The sequence below is a fragment of the Bos taurus genome, chromosome 2 (genome assembly GCF_002263795.3).
Source record: "Bos taurus isolate L1 Dominette 01449 registration number 42190680 breed Hereford chromosome 2, ARS-UCD2.0, whole genome shotgun sequence".
NCBI lineage: Eukaryota > Metazoa > Chordata > Mammalia > Artiodactyla > Bovidae > Bos > Bos taurus.
The window spans coordinates 5,654,954-5,675,956 of record NC_037329.1 but is presented as its reverse complement, the minus strand read 5'-3'; the positions used below and the strand labels follow the sequence as shown (position 1 = coordinate 5,675,956).

The 21,003-nt window shown below is 38.9% G+C and overlaps 1 protein-coding gene across 4 annotated transcripts in view; it reads left to right on the top strand.

Moving 5' to 3' along the window:
- The window catches only part of NAB1 (NGFI-A binding protein 1), a 49,372-nt gene that overhangs the window by 7,751 nt on the left and 20,618 nt on the right, over positions 1 to 21,003 (top strand). For 3 of the 4 annotated variants that reach the window (XM_005202200.5, XM_005202199.5, XM_010801793.3), the window contains exons 2-3: positions 4,820 to 5,657; positions 20,760 to 20,893. In XM_005202200.5, the coding sequence (XP_005202257.1) occupies positions 4,839 to 5,657; positions 20,760 to 20,893 (953 nt within the window). In that variant the 5' untranslated portion in view covers positions 4,820 to 4,838. Of the gene's footprint in view, positions 1 to 4,819; positions 5,658 to 20,759; positions 20,894 to 21,003 lie in introns of those variants that run through there. The other variant, NM_001102039.1, reaches the window with a different exon arrangement.

Genomic DNA, 21,003 nt, shown 5'->3' with positions numbered 1-21,003 from the left:
TTTTCCTTGTGACCATTAAACACCTCTGTCTTAACCCTAAATCCCCACATCCCAGCTTGGAGAAAGAGAAATTGTATTTCCCATATTTATACTGAGTTCTGTGTTTTGGTTCAAGGACAAAGCAGGAGTTGACCAGTAAAGTTTTTGGAGCCAAACCAGCTCCTTACTTCACTTAGCATAGTTTAAATCTTGGCAGATGACTGATCCTACCCCAGAAGGAGCCAAAGTGAGTTTGTCGTTAAAAGGTTCTGGAACAAATTATTACCATTTGAAATAGATCATTGAATAGCAAACAACAACAAATGGCCTTAAATGAATCCACTGTTTTATTCCTCTTCCTTTGGGACTAACTGGACTGAAGAACATTTAAGCTGGTGCAAGTGGAGGTTTGCTGTATATAGGCAGCAGGCCTTTGGTTTAGGTTTTGAATGCAGTAAAAATGGGTAACTGATTTCTCTTAATTGTGGAATTCATAAAAAGGTCAGACTCAGCATGGTTGTTCCAGCATCTCTTGCAAAGGCCAGGTAACTGGAGTTTGCAGCGGAGCAGACTTGCTGTGCTGTTAGCTGCCTATGTTATGTTGCACTATATTAGAATCCTTTTGTATTCACTTCCGATTGGAGAAATGCAGCTTTCTTTTGACTTATTTGACCTTCGTGTTGAAGCAAGAGTAGACACAGAGTTTGTAAAAACAGAAAATCTTGTCTTATAAAAATTTTCTTTTAAATCAAATTAATATATAAAGTGGTGGATGTTTAAATGATCACAACAGGCTTTATGAGAAACTGAAATGTGCTCTTAAAGGAATAAAGCTTAGGGAGAAAACTCCTTTCCCAGCGGTAAGTGTGGGCCTTTAGCAAGTCTCCTGGGACTCTAAATAGTTCACTTATTTATCTTTCATCTGGTGTCTTGACTTTGGAAATGTACACTTGGTCTTGTCAGTCCTTGTGGAGATGTTAATAATGGTAACTACTTTCTTACTGGAACGTAAGAGCTTTCTCTTAGGAAACTAGGGGGTTTCCTTTTTTTTTTTTTTTTCCTGGGTAAAAATGACAAAGGATAAAAATTGAAAATTAATATTTTCTAAAACCATTGCCTATCTCAGAAGAATAAAGCCTAAGTTTGAGTTTTGAGTTCTCTTCTTCTTAAATTTCTCTTTTATATTTGTCCATGATATATTCTTTGTTATTGCTTATAAAAAGATTCAAAAACTCTGTTCTAGATTTTCTCAGGTAATTTTTAGTTTACTCCATAATTTGGGGGAGTATAGGTGGTGAGGTCATTGATGACACCATGAATCTTGCAAGGTTACAGCCCTTTTATAAAAAAGCTTTTGCGTGTGTATGTGCATACATACATATTTATGTGTATGTATGGCTTAAAGCTCAACATTCGGAAAACTAAGATCATGGCATCTGGTCCCATCACTTCATGGGAAATAGATGGGGAAACAGCGGAAACAGTATCAGACTTTATTTTTTGGGGCTCCAAAATCACTGCAGATGGTGACTGCAGCCATGACATTAAAAGACGGTTACTCCTTGGAAGGAAAGTTATGACCAAACTAGATAGCATATTAAAAAGCAGAGACATTATTTTGCCAACAAAGGTCCATCTAGTCAAGGCTATGGTTTTTCCAGTGGTCATGTATGGATGTGAGAGTTGGACTGTGAAGAAAGCTGAGCGCCAAAGAATTGATGCTTTTGAACTGTGGTGTTGGAGAAGACTCTTGAGAGTCCCTTGGACTGCAAGGAGATCCAACCAGTCCATCCTAAAGGAGATCAGTCTTGGGTGTTCATTGGAAGGACTGATGCTAAAGCTGATACTCCAATATTTTGGCCACCTCCTGTGAAGAGTTGACTCATTGGAAAAGACTGTGATGCTGGGAGGGATTGGGGGCAGGAGGAGAAGGGGACAACAGAGGATAAGATGGCTGGATGGCATCACCGACTCGGTGGATGTGGGTTTGGGTGAACTCCGGGAGCTGGTGATGGACAGGGAGGCCTGGCGTGCTGCGGTTCATGGGGTCGCAAAGAGTCGGACATGACTGAGAGACTGAACTGAACTGAACTGATTGATATTTTTGTGCGTGTATACTCTGGAGTTGAAAGCCTGTGGAATTACTGCATTAAGTGTATGAAGGGAAAATGGGTTTCCTTCCCTCTATCTCATACACTTTCTAGAAACCCTTCTATTTGGTATAATATTGTTCAATATAGACTTGAACTTGGGTCTGTAACTCCCCAGAGCTTGTTTTTGTGGCTTAGTGTTCAGCTGGATGATAAATTCTCTCCCTTAGAAGTCTCCCTTTTATGTGGGAGGACAAAACAAATCCTCTTATGAGTGATTCACAAGGTGCAGAGATGTTTTTATCCAGAGAACTAACATGACATGAACACAAAGGTGACCAAAAGCTGTACGAGTTTGTGGTGCCCAGAGGGTGCCCTAACCAGGGATCTTCCAGTGTAGTTTGCCAGGTTTGCCAAATCACAAGAGTCTTCTGAGATGCAACCCGAGCAAATTATATTTTTCAGAAGCTCCCCCAAGGGATTTCCTGGCTGTCAGCAGAAGTTTAGTGGGCCCAAATTGAATTTTTTTTTTTTAATATATACCTTGGGAAGTCATCAGGTCATGACTTACAAAGAGCCATAAAATTTGAGGAGGTCAGTAGTTGATGAGAGCAGACTGTGGATGACACAGGGGTTCCAGGAGTTGGGGTTTCCCAGGAGTCAGTCCTTAAGGTGGTAGGGAAATGCATTCTCCTTGGACGGGATGACTGAGACTAGAATTTTGTATAGCAGTCTGGCCAATGATGTAAAGCAGAAGTCCCAGATTTGTTGATCTGGCCTTGAGGGCTGTTCCCAGTGTTCCTCAGCTTGCCGAGTCTCCCAGTTGACAGTTGCTACTGACTTTCTTGAGAGTGTACTTGCATTTTCTTCCAGTGTATGCATTCTTTTGGCTTTCTATAATTTTTGCTATAGAGGGCTGTAGGAGCCTTTTAATCCTACAGGTGCATTGATTACAAGTTTGTTTCTCTTAAACGGAAGTGCTTGGCCAGCTCCTCTATGTATGTGGGAGGTCTCCAGGCAACTGTGAATGACTTTTCAATAAAACTGCTAAGAGGTCAAGAAGTGCTTTGCTGGGTCTTGTTCTGTCTCTTTAAAGGGAGACTTCTCTGCCTTCCTTGGGCTCTAGAAGTATAACTTCCTTGGCTCTGTCTTGGGCTCTTCCACACACACTGGCTTCGTCCTCTCTTGAACCCTGAGACAGACTTAGGTTCCATGCTGTTACTTTGCAAACAGGACCACTCTGCTTCAGCTTTATGCTTTGCGCCACATTCTCTAGTGCTGTGTGTTTGAAAGAGAATTCCAACATCCCTAGTTTTATGTATCCCTGATGCCTAGGTAATCCCATAGTCACCTATTAGTCTCTTTCTGGAACCACAGAAAGTGTTTCTAAAAAATGGTAACCGTTTCCTCTCTTTCATCACTTACACCTAAGTGATCACCAAGTCTTGCCATTTATTTGTCTGAATTTTTCCTGCCTCTTTTTTCTCCGTTTCTAAATATACCACCTTGTATCCTATTAATTCTAGTTCATACTGAAATCTCTCATCTGCCTGCAAGACTAATCTTGCTACTTTTTCTTTATAAAATAGGAACTAACTATACCTATCTCACAGGGCTGTTGTGAGGATGAGACATCATGTTAAGTGCCTATTTATCATACGGTCTGACGCAAGTATTCAGTGCATGCAGTACTTCTGGCTTGTGATACTGAGCCCTGGTGGCTCAGACAGTAAAACGTCTGTCTACAAAGCGGGACACCCGGGTTTGATCCCTGGGTCGGGAAGATCCGCTGGAGAAGGAAATGGCAATCCACTCTAGTACTATTGCCTGGAAAATCCCATAGACGGAGGAGCCTGGTAGGCTGCAGTCCATGGGGTCACAAAAAGTCAGACACGACTGAGCGACTTCACTTACACCTATCTCACAGGGCTGTTGTGAGGATGAGACGTAATGTTAAGTGCCTATTTATCATATGGTCTGACACAAGTATTCAGTGCATGCATAGTAGCAGAGTATACTTCTTATCTCCTTCAGAAGTTTATCATCCTTCACTTCTCTGTGTGCACACCATGGAAGCAGCAAAGTGAATACTCAAAAATACAGCATACAGAGTCCTGTGAGCCATGTTTGGCTTAAGTCCCTAGACCTATTTAGCTACCTATGAGATCTCAGGCAGATTACTGATCTTTGAGCCTTTATATTTTTTTCCTTTAAAATGGAAACTATTACTGACTGTTGATCATTATGATTGTTAGGAGAGTAAGATAACTTAGAGAGAGGCTTCCGAGATGGTATCAGTGGTAAAGAATCCACCTGCCAATGCAGGAGACACAAGAGACTCAGGTTCGATCCCTGGGTCAGAAAGATCCCCTGGAGTAGGAAATGGCAAACCACTCCAGTATTCTTGCCTGGAAAATCCCATGGACAGAGGAGCCTGGCAGCTACAGTCCGTGAGTCGCCAAGAGTCAGACACAACCGAGTGCGCGCGCATGCATGCGCGCACATACACACACACACACACACACACACACACAGCATAGAGAGAATGCGTGCGCGCACATACACACACACACACACACACACACACACACAGCATAGAGAGAATGCTTCCGTAACAGTCAGTTGCTGTGCAAATGCTCCTTGTTTTTTGCTCTTCCCATACTGCAATCTTAAACCCTGTAGTGTCCGACAAAGAGGCTTAAGAAGGTTTTTAGCAAGTGTGATGAGCGTTTCCTCTCTTCTTTTTGCAGGTTAAGCCCATCCACAGTGATGGCTGCAGCCTTACCCAGGACCCTGGGGGAGTTGCAGCTGTATAGAATATTACAAAAAGCCAACCTGCTTTCTTATTTTGATGCCTTCATCCAACAAGGTGGTGATGATGTCCAGCAACTCTGTGAAGCTGGAGAAGAGGAGTTCCTGGAGATCATGGCACTCGTGGGCATGGCTAGCAAGCCCCTTCATGTTAGAAGGCTGCAGAAGGCTTTGAGAGACTGGGTTACAAACCCTGGCCTTTTCAATCAGCCACTGACGTCTCTGCCTGTCAGTAGCATACCCATCTATAAGTTACCAGAGGGCTCACCAACATGGCTGGGAATATCCTGCAGCAGTTATGAAAGGAACAGCAGTTCCCGAGAACCTCATCTAAAAATCCCCAAGTGTGCTGCCACCACGTGCGTGCAGAGCTTGGGACCGGGGAAGTCAGACGTGGTGGGGAGCTTAGCGCTGCAGAGTATCAGTGACTCCCGACTCTGGCAGGGCCACCACGCCACTGAGAGTGAGCACAGCCTCTCCCCAGCTGACCTTGGCTCCCCGGCTTCCCCAAAAGAAAGTAGCGAGGTGCTGGATGCTGCCGCTGCGCTCTCTGTAGCCGAGTGTGTGGAGCGCATGGCCCCCACGCTGCCAAAAAGTGACTTGAACGAAGTGAAAGAGCTGCTGAAAACCAACAAGAAGTTGGCCAAGATGATCGGTCACATCTTTGAGATGAGTGATGACGACCCACACAAAGAAGAGGAAATTCGAAAATACAGTGCAATATATGGCAGATTCGACTCGAAGAGGAAGGATGGGAAGCACCTCACACTTCATGAGGTAAAAAGCCCACATTTAGCTTTGTGTGTATGTGGTGTGCATGTCTCTTAAAGAGATTAATTTGGTAATAGTTTACAGCAGAGATGATACACTCCCCGGATTAAAGACGTTTAGGTTCAGCAAAACGTAACTCTTTAGTGAAAATAGACCATATTTATTGTGTTAAGGTATTTCTGTGTTGATTTCAAACATGTTTAACTTTAAAATTGTAGTGTAGAGTGACTCTTAGAATAATATTGGTTTAAGTAGTAAAAGCATAAAGTCTGCGTTTACAAGGCAGTTTGTCTTTTAATTAAGAATTAAAAATGAAATTTTAAATCTAACTTAAAAATCATTTTTGTAGACTTTTTAGAAAAAAAAGTTGTAAAGAATAACCAGAACTTAAAGTGATTTTCAGCTAGCATAGAAAACAAAATTAGATGGATGTTAGAAGAATTATTGTAGCTTTGAATATTGTTTTGGTGTGACATTTGATATTAAAAATCCTCATTTTATTTTTGTAGCATTCTATCTAGAAACATTTTGCTTAAGTAGAAGAATACATGTATGTATATTTCTTTTACATTTGCTTCCTTTTTCTTGTCCGCCTGGCCAACACATCATCTTTAAGGCTCAAGCATGAGCTTAAGTCTTTTATAGTGTGTTTTCCCCTAAGTAGAATGACCTTTCCTTTTCATTTTTATCCCTACACATACTTCTGTCACAGTAACTTCAACACTTTATTGTACTTTTTAATATATTGGTCTGTCCCTCACAGTATACTTTGGGATTCTTCAAGGCAGAACTTATATCTCATTCATTTTTATATCTTCAGAATCTAATGTACTCAATAAATGCTTGAAAATTAAGTGCATTTCAAAATTACCTTTTTTAAACAAAAGCTGTTTCATAGCTAAAATTCATAGCCATTTATCCATTAGAAGAAAGAGATAAATTATCCTTGGAAAAAAATGTTCAGTTGAATGCAGTATTTCATGTTAGTAACATAAGATCATTCCCCACAGTCTTGTACTTGAACACAAAAAATAGTATATACTCACTGAAAAAGCATTCAGTTATACAGAAAGACGTGAAGTAATGGAATCTGTAAACATCCAGCTACTTTTCTTTACATATACAAATGTGGGGTCATATTTTACACACTCTTCTCCAAACTCTTTTTTTTTAAACTTAATAATATACTCAAAGTACAGTATACTATCAGGTATATTTTCAGGTGGTTACATATAGAGCTGCCGTATTCGTTTATGGGTTACATTATATTTCACAGTGTGAATGTGCTGTTATCTTAACCATTCACTTTTTGATGTCACTTAAGTTGTTTACATTTTTAAAAAATTTTATATGTGGTGAGACATGAACATTCTGCACATACACCTTTACAGATTTGTACATGTTTTCCTATAGAATAGATTCCAACATGTAAAATTATGGGCCCAATGAATATGTAGATTTAATATTTTAGTAGATGGTCCTTCAGATCAGATCAGATCAGTCGCTCAGTCGTGTCCTACTCTTTGCAACCCCATGAATCACAGCACGGCAGGCCTCCCTGTCCATCACCAACTCCCGGAGTTCACTCAGACTCACGTCCATCGAGTCAGTGATGCCATCCAGCCACCTCATCCTCTGTCGGCCCCTTCTCCTCTTGCCCCCAATCCCTCCCAGCATCAGAGTCTTTTCCAATGAGTCAACTCTTCGCATGAGGTGGCCAAAGTACTGGAGTTTCAGCTTTAGCATCATTCCTTCCAAAGAAATCCCAGGGCTTATCTTCAGAATGGACTGGTTGGATCTCCTTGCCGTCCAAGGGACTCTCAAGACTCTTCTCCAACACCACAGTTCAAAAGCATCAATTCTTTGGCACTCAGCTTTCTTCACAGTCCAACTCTCACATCCATACATGACCAGAGAAAAAACCATAGCCTTGACTAGATAGTCCTTAATTGCCTTCTAAAAAAGCTAGAACAGTTTATATTTTCTTTATCATTATTATATGCAACTGTCTATTTTTCCACACTCTTGCTAATATTGCATTAGTCATTTTTAATTTTTGTCAGTCTAAGAAAAATTTTCATTGCTCAAAGTAACTTTTATTATTGAGGAAGAGCATCTTTTCTTATGGTTAATAGACATCCAATTTTATATTCATATCCTTTGTTTTAATGTTGGAGTTGTCTTACCTTTAAAATATTGTTAAAAACTTTTATATTGTAAGTATATTAACTTTTTGTCTTAGATTGTAAATATTTTTCCAGATTATCATTTATCCTTTGACCTTGTAGACTGGTTGCCATGTGGAAATTTAATTCTGTGTAGTAATGGTCATTGATCTTGTCCTGTGTCATTTCATTTATCTGATTCTCTGTTCCTTTCACTGGTATGAAGTTACTTCAGGTACTGTAGCAAAGCAGTATATTTTATATATGGAAAGGCAAGTGCCTCTTCAATAGTATTCTTTTGTAGCTTCTTTTTTTTAGGTAACCTTACACATTTCTCCTTCTCAAATGAAATTTTTAGTGTATTTGTCAAATTTCCCCAAAATTTCTGTTGGTGTTTGATTAGAAATGCCCTAAAGGTATAGATTAATTGGGGGGAAAATGATATATTTACAATAATGAAAACTCCCATAGAGTAACATAGTATGTGCATTTACTTAGCTCTTTTATATTTTTCTGTAATTTTTTAGTTCTTTATTCATAGTTTTGAACATTTCTTGTTAGGCCAAATACTGTATATTATATATGTGTATATTAAATGTTTGTATTATAAACATTTACATTTATTTTGCTTGTATGGATACATGAATATGTAAGATATGAAGGGGATATAATTGTAAATGAAATTGTTTCCTTTTTAAATTACTATCACTGGCCGATTTTTATATATTAATCTTCTTTTCAGCAGTTTCACCATCTGATATTTTTAAATTGTTGTAGATGTGAATGTCTACTGATGCTTAATATGAGAGAATTGGTTAGCAAAAGTAGTCACAGGGACTCTGTGATTTGACCTCCTTTGGGCATGTCCTTGTGTAATTGTTGTGTATTGTTGGCATACAATAATGAATTCACAAGAACTTGTGGATAGATGTAGAAAATACAAGTGGCGTTATAATTCAGCTACGCTTTGACACTATTATTACCTGTGACGGGATGCAGAGGAGTCTACTGAAGGCTGCTATAGTAGGGAACAAGGGCGAGGCGTGTTGGCAGCCTCCGGCTCACGCTTTAATCCAGCTTTCATATAGTTTTTAAATATGGCAGATGAAGCACAGTCAAGGGCCTGTATTTTTATTAAAGCAAAAGTATGTTACAGAGATGACTTTAATAAACCCTATCGATCTCACTTTAAAAATTCCTAACCTGCTTTTAAAAAAGTCCAAAATGAATTATTTCACACTTGACTTTTCCTAAGGGGCGCTTTGCTTCTTTGAATAAATAGGCACAGGTGGTATTTAAGTAATGAGACCATTGTGGGTTTCCCAAAAGAAGGAAACAATCAAAATGAGTGCCAGTAGGTGGAGATGTGGGGGTGGAGCTTTGGAAAATGTGGCCTGTGTTTTTGAAACTTAACTTAGACCACTTATTATTTGTAAGTCAAGTGTGTGAATCTGGTCCGATAATATATTTTAGGATAGAAGTTTATGCATCAGAGCACTCTCTTCAAACTAGTAACCATCCAAGAGTTTAATAGAAATTATGAAATCCTGAGGGAATTAAAGAAGCTACCATCAAGTGTACCATTTAGGTATTGTGATAATTCCACATTTTTTTTTTTTGACTGTTTAAAATGAGAGAAAGACTTGAGTTTTTCTAAATTCCTAAGACTAAAGAAGGTTATTAGTTTGTCCTCAATTTCTAAATAAGGAAAAATATGACTTATTCTTAATCCACTTTTGGTAGTATTTCTGACCCTGTGTATAGTATTACAAACTCTGTGGACACTGTTCTTTTAATCTTTGAAGACATATAAGTAGGTCACAAGTAGATGAACATCAGGAAGTTATCTATACCTGAAAAATAATTTTCAACTCACGAGTACATAAAATTCTCATTTTTATATGCATTTTGTACTTGTTTCCCAGTATACTTGTAAAATTTATAATTCATTACATTTTATTGTAGAGAATTGTAGAATGAGTCATTGTTACAGACACCTTTTTTAAAGCTAGAGAATCGGTGCTGGTCTTAGAACATGGCTAGGTGTAGCCTGGTGGTAGGAGTCAGACCATGAACATATAATGCAGAGGCTGCGGCCTAGAACCAAACTAGTTACTGGTGTGGGGCAGGTGCCAAGGGACGAACCCAGGAGCAGGATTACAAAGAGGTCCAGGCGGGCAGAGTTCCATCTGCCCAAACGTGTTGCTAGAGTATGTGGTAACTAGGTAAGCAGAGTGCATCAAATCTTTAAAGCAGTAAATAGAGAGAGAGAAACCGAAACTTGAGACTAGCAAGGTCATGGAGAATGGAGGGGCTTGTAATATTCAGAGATAGGAGCACACAGACAAGTCGGCATTATAGAGAATGCTCGTCAGCAGATAGCAACTTCCAGCCAGAGAGCTCTGGAACTCAAAGACAGGAAGGAGAAAAAGAGAAGGTAGAGTCAGTGGATAAGTTGTAGGTGTAATGGAAATGCTGCAGAAACTGGAGTGCTAAGGAGATTGCAAAAACAAGGACCCAGGCCCATGGAATACATAGGCCATGGTTTAGGTCAGCTCCCGCCGTAATGTTGAGAAGGCAAGGCTGAGGGTGTCAGAGAAGCCCAACAGTTTTAGTTTTGAGAGAGGGGGATTGTCAAATCAGGGGACCTGGGAGACCTCAACATACTGCTAGTAGTTATAATGCTTTATTCTGAACTCTTCAGCTTGAGCGGAACAATTTCAACATCTCATACTTGAAAGAAATGCTGGATATTTCCTTTTGATCATTTTAAAAAGTAGATTATAGGGCTATTAGGTTAGTGTCACTTCTTGAGTCACTTTTGATAAATGGACAAATGAGAATTTGTCCATTTCATCTAAGTGTTCAAACTTACTGGGATAGTTTATAGTTTTTAAAACCTAATATTGTTTGTACCTTTGTCTCTTTCCCCCTGATCAGTCTTGCCAGAGATTTGTCAGTTATATTAATCTTTTCAGGGATCTGCAGACCAAAGCCTGTGGGCAACATTTTGCCCACTTCCTAATTTTGCAGATAGACTTTCTTTGGAATACAGACATGCCTTTCTGTTTATGCATTATCTGTGGCTGCTTTTGAGCTACAGTGTAGGGTTGGGTGGTTGTGACACAGACTGGCCTGTAAAGCCTAAAATATTATTATCTGACCTTTTACAGAAAAGCTTTCCCACTTCTTTATTAGGAAGCACTTTTGGCTTAATTGATCTTTGTAGTTAATGTTGTGTTTGTTTATATCTGCTTTCGTATAGTTTATTGTTCTAACTTACATTTTATCCTGAGTTCATTAATGTTCAGCTGTTCTTTTCTAATGTAAGCAATTAAAGCCATGAATTCTCACTATATATTGAATTAGCATTATTCCCAAAGGTTTCAATTCTGATTATTTCTCTTTTTTATTTATGCTTTCTGTTCACAAATTATTAAGTTTTTTTTTTTTTCCTAATATGAGAGGTTTTTCCTTAGATCTTTTTCCTAATGATTTCTAACTGATTACATTGTGATCAGAGAACATGATTTGCATGATATGGCACCCCACTCCAGTACTCTTGCCTGGAAAATCCCATGGACAGAGGAGCCTGGTAGGCTGCAATCCATGGGGTTGCAAAAAGTCGGACATGACTAAGCAACTTCACTTTCACTTTTCACTTTCATGCATTGGAGAAGGAAATGGCAACCCACTCCAGTGTTCTTGCCTGGAGAATCCCAGGGACCGGGGAGCCTGGTGGGCTGCCGTCTATGGGGTCGCACAGAGTCGGACACGACTGCAGCGATTTAGCAGCAGCCGCAGCAGCAACAGCCCTTTAAAATATGGAGAGATATTAGTTATGGCCCCGTATGTGGTCAGTGTTTTAAATGTGCTTCTGCAGTTGTTGTTAGAGTGTTCTGTGTGTGTTTGTTTTAACAAGCTTTTTAGGTCTGTTATTCAAAACTTCTGTAGACTGAATCTTTTATTATTTTGTCGGCTTGCTCTATCAGTAACTGAGTTGTGTGTTAAAATCACCTACTTTGATTGTGGAGTTGTCTGTTTCTCTTTGAATTATGTAGTGGCCTTATTGATTTTTTAATAATGCATTTTTTTAAATTTTTTGTGTTGATATTAATACATGTGCTTTCTTTTTGTTACTAATTGCTTGTTACTTCTTTTTCCATCCTTTTACTTTGGTTTTTCTGAATCTGTGTTTTCGATATATCTCTCGTAAATACTGATAGTTGGGTTTTTAAAAAATCCTGTATTACATTCTTTGTCTTTTAATGCAAACATTTGGTCCATGTAAATTTATTACAGTGACTGATGTTTTGAATTTATTTCCTTTATTTTGTATTTCTTCCCTTCCCCTTTTTCATATTTCATGTTTACCATCTGGAACTAGGGTCCTTTAGCTTGAAGTGCGTTATCTGGAATTTTCTTAATGAAGACCTACTGTAGGCAGACTCTCTCCTTGCCTACCCTATTGGAAAATATCTTCATTCTGCCCTCATTTTTGTTGTTATTGTTGTTCTGTCGCTAAGTTGTGTTCGACTCTGTGCAACCCTGTGCACTGCAGCATGCCAGGCTTCCCTGTCTGTTACTATCTCCTGGAATTCGCTCAAACTCGTATCCATTGAGTCAGTGATTCCCTCCAACCACTTCATCCCCTGTTGCCCCCTTCTCCTTCCCTCATTCTTTCCCAGCATCAGAATCTTTTCCAGTGCCTCAGCTCTTTGCATCAGTTGGCCAGAGTATTGGAGCTTCAGCTTTAGCATCAGTCCTTCCGATGAATATTCAGGGTTGATTTCCATTAGGATTGACTGGTTGGATCTCCTTGCTGTCCAAGGGACTCTCAAGAGTCTTCTCCAGCATCACAGTTTGAACACATCAGTTGTTCGGTGCTCAGCCTTCTTTAGGGTCCAACTCTCACATCTGTACATGACCACTGGAAAAACTATAGCTTTGACTACACAGACCTTTGTCAGCAAAGTGATTTCTTTGCTTTTTAATGCACTGTCTAGGTTTGTCATAGCTTTCCTTCCAAGGAGAGAGTGTTTTTTTTTTTTTTAATAGTAAAGCAATTTATTTTCTTGGGTTGACAACAGATAAATCTCACTTGAAATGTGGCAGTAAGTTTGGGTAGAAGAGGAGGATATTGGCTGTATTAGTACTGAGATATTGATGGGTATACATCTGAGGCAGCATATTTTCAAGAGTTATTTTCTTACTACAAATCATCTGCCCCATTTCCAGACTGTGCATCTTGATTTTTTTTAATATATATATTTTTTATTAAAGTATAGTTGACTTATGATTCAGGTACAGCACAAGGTGATTTGGTTATACAAATACAGATATATTATTTTTGAAATTTTTTCCATCGTAAGTTATTACAAGATACTGACTATAGTTCCCTGTGCTATACAGTAGACCTTTGTTGCATATCTATTTTTTAATTAGAAATCTAGCATTTTATTCATACTGAGTCAAACAAGTGGAACCAAAATGTCATAATTTTTTAGTTAGGAAAAAATGTTTTCTAAAATATATTTGTTGTACATATTTATATATATATATGTATACAAAAGCTTTTCTCAGTTCAGTTCAGTCGCTCAGTCACATCCAACTCTTTGCTACCTCATTCATTGCAGCACGCTAGGCTTCCCTGTCCATCACCAACTTCTGGACCTCATGTCCATAGAGTCAGTGATGCCATCCAACCATCTCATCCTGTCATCCCCTTCTCCTCCTGCCTTCAGTCTTTCCCAGCATCAGGGTCTTTTCCAATGAGTCAGTTCTTCGCAGCAGGTGGCCCAAATATTGGGAGTTTCAGCTTCAGCATCAGTCCTTCCAGAACTGATTTCCTTTAGGATGGACTGGTTGGATCTCCTTGCAGTCCAAGGGACTCTCAAGAGTCCTCTCCAACACCACAGTTCAAAAGCATCAATTAATTCTTTGGCGCTCAGCTTTCTTTATGGTCCAACTCTCACATCCAAACATGACTACTGGAAAAACCATAGCTTCGACTAAATGGACCTTTGTTGGCAAAGTAATATCTCTGCTTTTTAATATGCTGTCTAGGATGGTCATAGCTTTCCTTCCAAGGAGGAAGTGTCTTTTAATTTCATGGCTGGAGTCGCCATCTGCAGTGATTTTGGAGCTGAAGAAAATAAAGTCTGGCACTGTTTCCACTGTTTCCCCATCTATTTGCCATGAAGTGATGGGACTGGATGCCATGATCTTAGTTTTCTGAATGTTGAGTTTTAAATCAGCTTTTTCACACTCTTCTTTCATCAAGAGGCTCTTTATCTTTAGTTCCTCTTCATTTTCTGCCATAAGGGTGGTGGCATCTGCATATCTGAAGTTACTGATATTTCTCCCGGCAACCTTGATTCCAGCTTGTGCTTCATCTCGCCGAGCATTTCTCATGATGTACTGTGCATATAAATTAAATACGCATAGTGAGAATATACAGCCTTGATGTACTCCTTTGCCAATTTTGAACCAGTCGTTGTTCCATGTCCAGTTCTAACTGTTGCTTCTTGACCTGCATACAGATTTCTCAGGAGACAGATAAAGTAGTCTGGTATTCGCATCTCTTTAAGAATTTTCCACAGTTTGTTGTGATCCACACAGTCGAAGGCTTTAAGCATAGTCAGTGAAGCAGATATTTTTCTGTAATTCCCTTGCTTTTTTCTGTGATCCAGCAGATGCTGCCAATTTGATCTGTGGTTCTGCTCATTTTTCTAAATCCAGCTTGTACATCTGGAAGTTTTCGTTTCACATACTGCTAAATCCTGGCTTGAAGGATTTTGAGCATTACCTTACTAACGTGTGAGACGAGCACAGTTGTACAGTAGTTTGGCTTCTTTGGCATTGCCTTTCTTTGGGATTGGAATGAAAACTAACGAGTCCTATGGCCACTGCTGAGTTTTCCAAATTTGCTGGCATATTGAATGCAGCACTTTAACAGCATCATCTTTTAGGATTTGAAATAGCTCATTTGGAATTGCATCACCTCCTCCAGTAGCTTTGCCTTCATTCTTAATTGCTACTCATTTTGGGTATCTAATTCTATATTGTCATTTACTTTCTGTTCGTAATCAAAAGTATCATTTCCTTGGCCTTTAGCTTTCATTGTGTTTAGAAGCCAGTGGTTAGGTGACTATTGTCTGCTTTAGACGTCTTTTTTTCCTATGCCCCAATTCTTCTTCCTCCTTAATTCTTCTCTCCTTCTGACTTCTCAATTTTTCTTGGTCATTTTTACTATATTACTCTTTTAGTCATATTTGCAACTCCTTTTATCTCTTTAAATGAAGTCCTTGAGGGTCTGTCTGCTGGTTTTTACTTTTGACTCCTTCTTTCTTTGTTTAATGATTTCTATGAGCTCATATTTCTTGAAACTGTGGGAATGTTTTGAGAGTTAGGAAGAAAATGGACTCTCCTAGAGGTTTCTTGTTTTTGCTTCTACCAGGCACCTGTACTTCACACACTACAACTCTGGAGCCCCATGAAAGTGAATTCTCAGGCTGTTGGTGTGAATTAGGGCTGAAAATCCATGTGAAGAGCTGATTTGGGTTTATAAAATTCTCTCCTAATTAGTAATAAAGTTCAGGACAGGTAATTCTCCTTGCATTTCCCGGTGGGCAAGGGGGGACCGTGAACAGGTGTATTTCTGATTCTGTCTTACATTTCGCTGTAGTACTTTCGTATTATTTTTCACCTTTGTGGAGGAAAGGTCTTTGACTCTTCAGCCTCTCCTTTGATGGGTTCTGGCGTATTTCTCTCACTCTCTCCCCACGCTCAGCAGCCTAAGAAGGCGGTGAAGATCGAAGCTCAAGTTCATCTGGTTTGACATCTGTCCTCAGCTTAGTCTTTTGAGATATGGTCTTCATTCATTTTGGCTTCAGTAGTTCTTACTGTCTTGCTGGCTTATTAATGTAAAGATATTTTTTCTTTCTATTTTAGTCAACATTTTTCCTGTGAGAAATGTGAGAAGGGCCAGGCATGGTACATAGCCCTCCCTGTGCTGGAAATGAAAGTCTTGATTGCCCTCTGAGCCTCCCTGTTACCTAGCCTTCATGTTGTAGTTTTATGCTAACACTTATGTGAAGCTTAATTGAAAGTCACACTCATTTGATTGTTAAAGATTATCATTTTAAATACTCCCAGCAAAGACAGTTTTAAAATCTAGTTATAAATAATAGAAGGCTAACTTTAAGAAATCTTTTCACAAAGATATGAATGGAATTTTGGTATTTTTAGCTATGAAAGTAGGAAGTGGAGGAAGTAAGTAAACCAATGAGGGAGACTATCTTATTTTATACTTCTAACAAAATTAGAAACTTAGAACTTTTAAAAAGCTAGCTTGGTGCTTCAGTGACTTAACTACTGGTTTTGGAGAACTTTTTTTTTTTTTTTAATGCATCATTGTTACTGATTTAATTATTAGCAACGAGGATTATGAAATCTAGAAGATAGTTACAGAAAATACATTTTTGAGGGGAAAGCTTGATGAATTGGCTTCCTATTACAACTTGGAGTGAGCTACGGTTATTTCTCTAGCTTCGGTTTTTCTGCCAGAAGGCTCTCTGAGGGCCTGGGGAGTTCAGTATAGTTTTTTGGTCTGTTGGAGCCTGAATTCAGTTTACAGAGATTGCGTTCTGTTTGTTTTTCTTGGTTTCTGGTAGGATGATGGAAGGAATACTAGAACACTGTTTTTAATTTATGTTGAAAAGTTGTTATCTATGGTTGTGCATGAGCTTGTACCTCTGAAATGTTGTCAATTAAAATATCTTACTGACAGTTAGAATTTCTCCATACTTACTTAGGTTTATGAGCACAAAAAAGAACCAGCTACATAACAAGCAACTCGAAAAGGATATTTAAAAGTCATTGTAGCTACCACTAAGCTGCAATTGAAGTTAATTTATGTAGGAAATTATTCTTTGAAGTATATTTTACTTTTTGCTCCTGTAACATTGTGCTTATCAAAAGCACTTCGGGAAGAAATTGATCTACTGATGATTCTTTAGGATGGGAGGGAGAAGGCTGAAAATAATTTCTTCCTATTATGCTTTTATATTCAGCCATGGGTTTAAAATAAGAAACCTGGCCTTAATTGCTAGTAGCCATATTACAAGCATTCAGTTCAGTTCAGTCACTCAGTCATGTCCGACTCTTTGCAACCCCATGGATTGCAACACACCAGGCTTCCCTGTCCATCACCAACTCCCGGAGCTTACTCAGACTCATGTCCATCGAGTTGGTGATATCATCCAACCATCTCATTCTCTGTCATCCCCTTCTCCTCCTGCCTTCAGTCTTTCCCAGCATCAGGGTCTTTTCAAATGAGTCAGTTCTTCACATCAGGTGGCCGGAGTATTGAAATTTCAACTCAGCATCAGTCCTTCCAATGAATATTCCAGGCTGATTTCCTTTAGGATGGACTGGTTGGATCTCCTTGCAGTCCAAGGGACTCTCAAGAGTCTTCTCCAACACCACAGTTCAAAGCATCAATTCCTTGGTGCTCAGCTTTCTTTATGGCCCAACTCTCACATCCATACATGACCACTGGAAAAACCGTAGCTTTGACTAGACAGACCTTTGTTGGCAAAGTAATATCTCTGTTTTTTAATATGCTGTCTAGGTTGGTTATAACTTTCCTTCCAAGGAATAAGCGCCTTTTAATTTCATGGTTCCAGTCACCATCTGCAGTGATTTGTGTGTCTAGGTAGTAAAAATTACAATGTAAAGAATACTTAAATACATTCATTAGTCAGTATTTATTAAGCTCACAACCCATACCAGAGACTGACAAGCCAAGTCTCTGCCTTAACATAAAAAAGTAAAAATACAGCATATGTTAAGTGAAGGAAAGGAGGTTATACACCTGTGTTCACATGTATGTACACAAAGGAATATTGGAATAATATGCATAAAAATATTAATAGTCATTCTGGATGGAATGCATGTTGCATTTGTTTTCTTTTGCTTCTCTTTTCAAAACTTTTTTAAAAAAATTATTGTGAATAAAGTGGGATGTCTGGGTCGGGAGGAAGAGTAAATGCCTGATTCCTTATCAGAGGAGAATGAGAATCGATACTAAACCAACTTTGTGGCAAGTGTGCCTTCTCACTTCTTAGAGTCCTTGGAGGTAGTGATATTATCCTGTTTTGCCTCAGAGAAAACTGAGGCTCTGAGACGTTTTTACATGTCCAAAATTACACAGCTGGTAAGTGATGCAGCAGACTCCTACACCTCTCTGCCTTCAAATCCTGTCAGTTTGCTGTCAATCATGCCTGGAATGGGTTTCTTGCTTTTTAAAAAAGTCTGATATACCCCTTGGCAGTTTCTTACATCTATTTAAATTGACAAAATTATATGAAAAAACATTTTCTAGTCTATTAAGCAAATTATAGACTTGGAGTTTAGGATAACATTTGATACTTAAATTTTTAGAACTGGTGTTTGGTCAATGAGCAACTCTATATTGGCAATATTTAACACTTAGATAAAAGAGTAGAATTACATGAAATTAAAACACATTTGCTCCTTGGAAGAAAAGCTATGACAAACCTATACAGTGTATTAAAAAACAGAGACATCACTTTGCCAACAAAGGTCCGTATAGTTAAAGCTATGGCTTTTCCAGTAGTCATGTATGGATATGAGAGTTGGACCATAAAGAAGAATTGATGCTTTCAAACTGTGGTGCTAGAGAAGACTCTTCAGAGTACCTTAGACAGCAAAGAGATCAAACCAGTCAATCCTAAAGGAAATCAACCCTGAATTTTCACTGAAAGGACTGATGCTGAAGCTCTAACACTTTGGCCACCTGATGCAGAGTCGACTCATTGGAAAAGACCTGGATAACTGGGAAAGATTGAGGGTAAGCAGAGAAGGGGGTGACAGAGGATGAGATGGTTGGATTGCATCACTGACTCAATGGACATGAGTTTGAACAAACTCGAGGAGATAGTGAAGGACAAGGAATCGTGGTGTGCTGCAGTTCATGGGGTCACAGAGAGTCAGACACAGCTTAGTAACTACACAACAACAATCTCAATCTTAGAGATTTGGTAATTCCAAGACCTTGTTTTTCCTTTTTAGCCCTTGTGTGTGATAATACTTCATTATCTTTTACTAAGTGATTTTGTAAATATTTAATGAATATCATTTACTTTTTATTCCTTCCTAAGAATTTTCATGTCAGTTCACATTTAAAAATATCTATCAGATGATGTATATTCAGTTTTGTAAATTAATTTATTTTAATTGGAGGCTAATTACTTTACAATATTGTAGTGGTTTTTGCCATACATTGACATGAATCAGCCACGGGTGTACATATGTCCCCCATCCCAAACCCCCCCTCCCATCTCCCTTCCCCTCCCATCCCTCCGGGTCATCCCAGTGCACCGGCTTTGAGTGCCCTGTTTCATGCATCGAATTTGGACTGGTGATCTATTTCACATATGGTAATATATATGTTTCAATGCTATTCTCTCAAATCATCCCACCCTTGCCTTCTGCCTCAGAGTCCAAAAGTCTGTTCTTTATATCGGTGTCTCTTTTGCTGTCTCACATATAGGGTCATCGTTACCATCTTTCTAAATTCCATATATGTACATTAATATACTGTATTGGTGTTTTTATTTCTAACTGACTTCACTCTGTGTAATAGGCTCCAGTTTCATCCACCTCATTAGAACTGATTCAAATGCATTCTTTTTAATAGCTGAGTAATATTCAATTGTGTATATGTACCACAGCTTTCTTATCCACTCATCTGCTGATGGACATCTAGGTTGCTTCCATGTCCTGGCTATTGTAAACAGTGATGCGATGAACATTGGGGTACACATGTGTCTTTCAATTCTGGTTTCCTCGGTGTGTATGCCCAGCAGTGAGATTGCTGGGTCATAAGGCAGTTCTCGGAGAAGGCAATGGCAACCCACTCCAGTACTCTTGCCTGGAAAATCCCATGGACAGAGGAGCCTGGTAAGCTGCAGTCCATGGGGTCGCTAGAGTCGGACATGACTGAGCGACTTCACTTTCACTTTTCACTTTCATGCATTGGAGAAGGAAATGGCAACCCACTCCAGTGTTCTTGCCTGGAGAATCCCAGGGACAGCAGAGCCTGGTGGGCTGCCGTCTATGGGGTCGCACAGAGTCGGACACAACTGAAGCGACTTAGTAGTAGTAGTAGTAAAGCAGTTCTAGTTCCAGTTTTTTAAGGAATCTCCACACTGTTCTTCATAGTGGCTGTACTAGTTTGCATTCCCACCAACAGTGTAAGAGGGTTCCCTTTTCTCCACACCCTCTCCAGCATTTATTGTTTGTAGACTTTTGGATAGCAGCCATTCTGACCAGCATGAGATGGTACCTCATTGTGGTTTTGATTTGCATTTCTCTGATAATGAGTGATGTTGAGCATTTTTTCATGTGTTTGTTAGCCATCTGTATATCTTCTTTGGAGAAATGTCCGTTTAGTTCTTTGGCCCATTTTTGGATTGGGTTGTTTATTTTTCTGGTGTTCAGCTGCATGAACTGCTTGTATATTTTGAGATATATTCTGTTTTAGTTAAGGAAATATTATCACCATATTGTATAATCAGATCCCTTGGTTTCTTATAAACAAAAAAAGATGCAGAACATTTTTTAACTTTTTATTTTGCTTATTTTCCATAAATTCTTACACTTAAAAATAAATAAAGCATGTAAATACATAAAACCAAGATGACTGTTTTGATTAGTTTGAGTTCTGAGAGGTGTAGGTGACTTGATTTTCTTCTGAAATTAGGCAGTAAGACTAATTAGGAGTAAAGGGTATTCTGATTTTCATAAATTGTGATCTAACTACATAATGATGTGACATTTTTATATTCTTAAGTGAAACATTTTCTACATTGATGAAATAAAAATGCTTATAACTTGTGAAACTTTTGAAACGCAGCTCACCGTTAATGAAGCAGCCGCTCAGCTCTGTGTAAAGGATAATGCCCTGCTGACAAGAAGAGATGAGCTTTTTGCCCTGGCCAGGCAGATTTCTCGAGAAGTCACCTATAAATATACTTACCGAACCACCAAGTAAGTGTTTAACTGACAGTATTTTGGAGTTTGATAAAGCAGAGCTTGAAACACAATCCGTTCGTTGATAGAGTATATTTAAGAAAAGTAGAAGTGTAATTAAATAATTC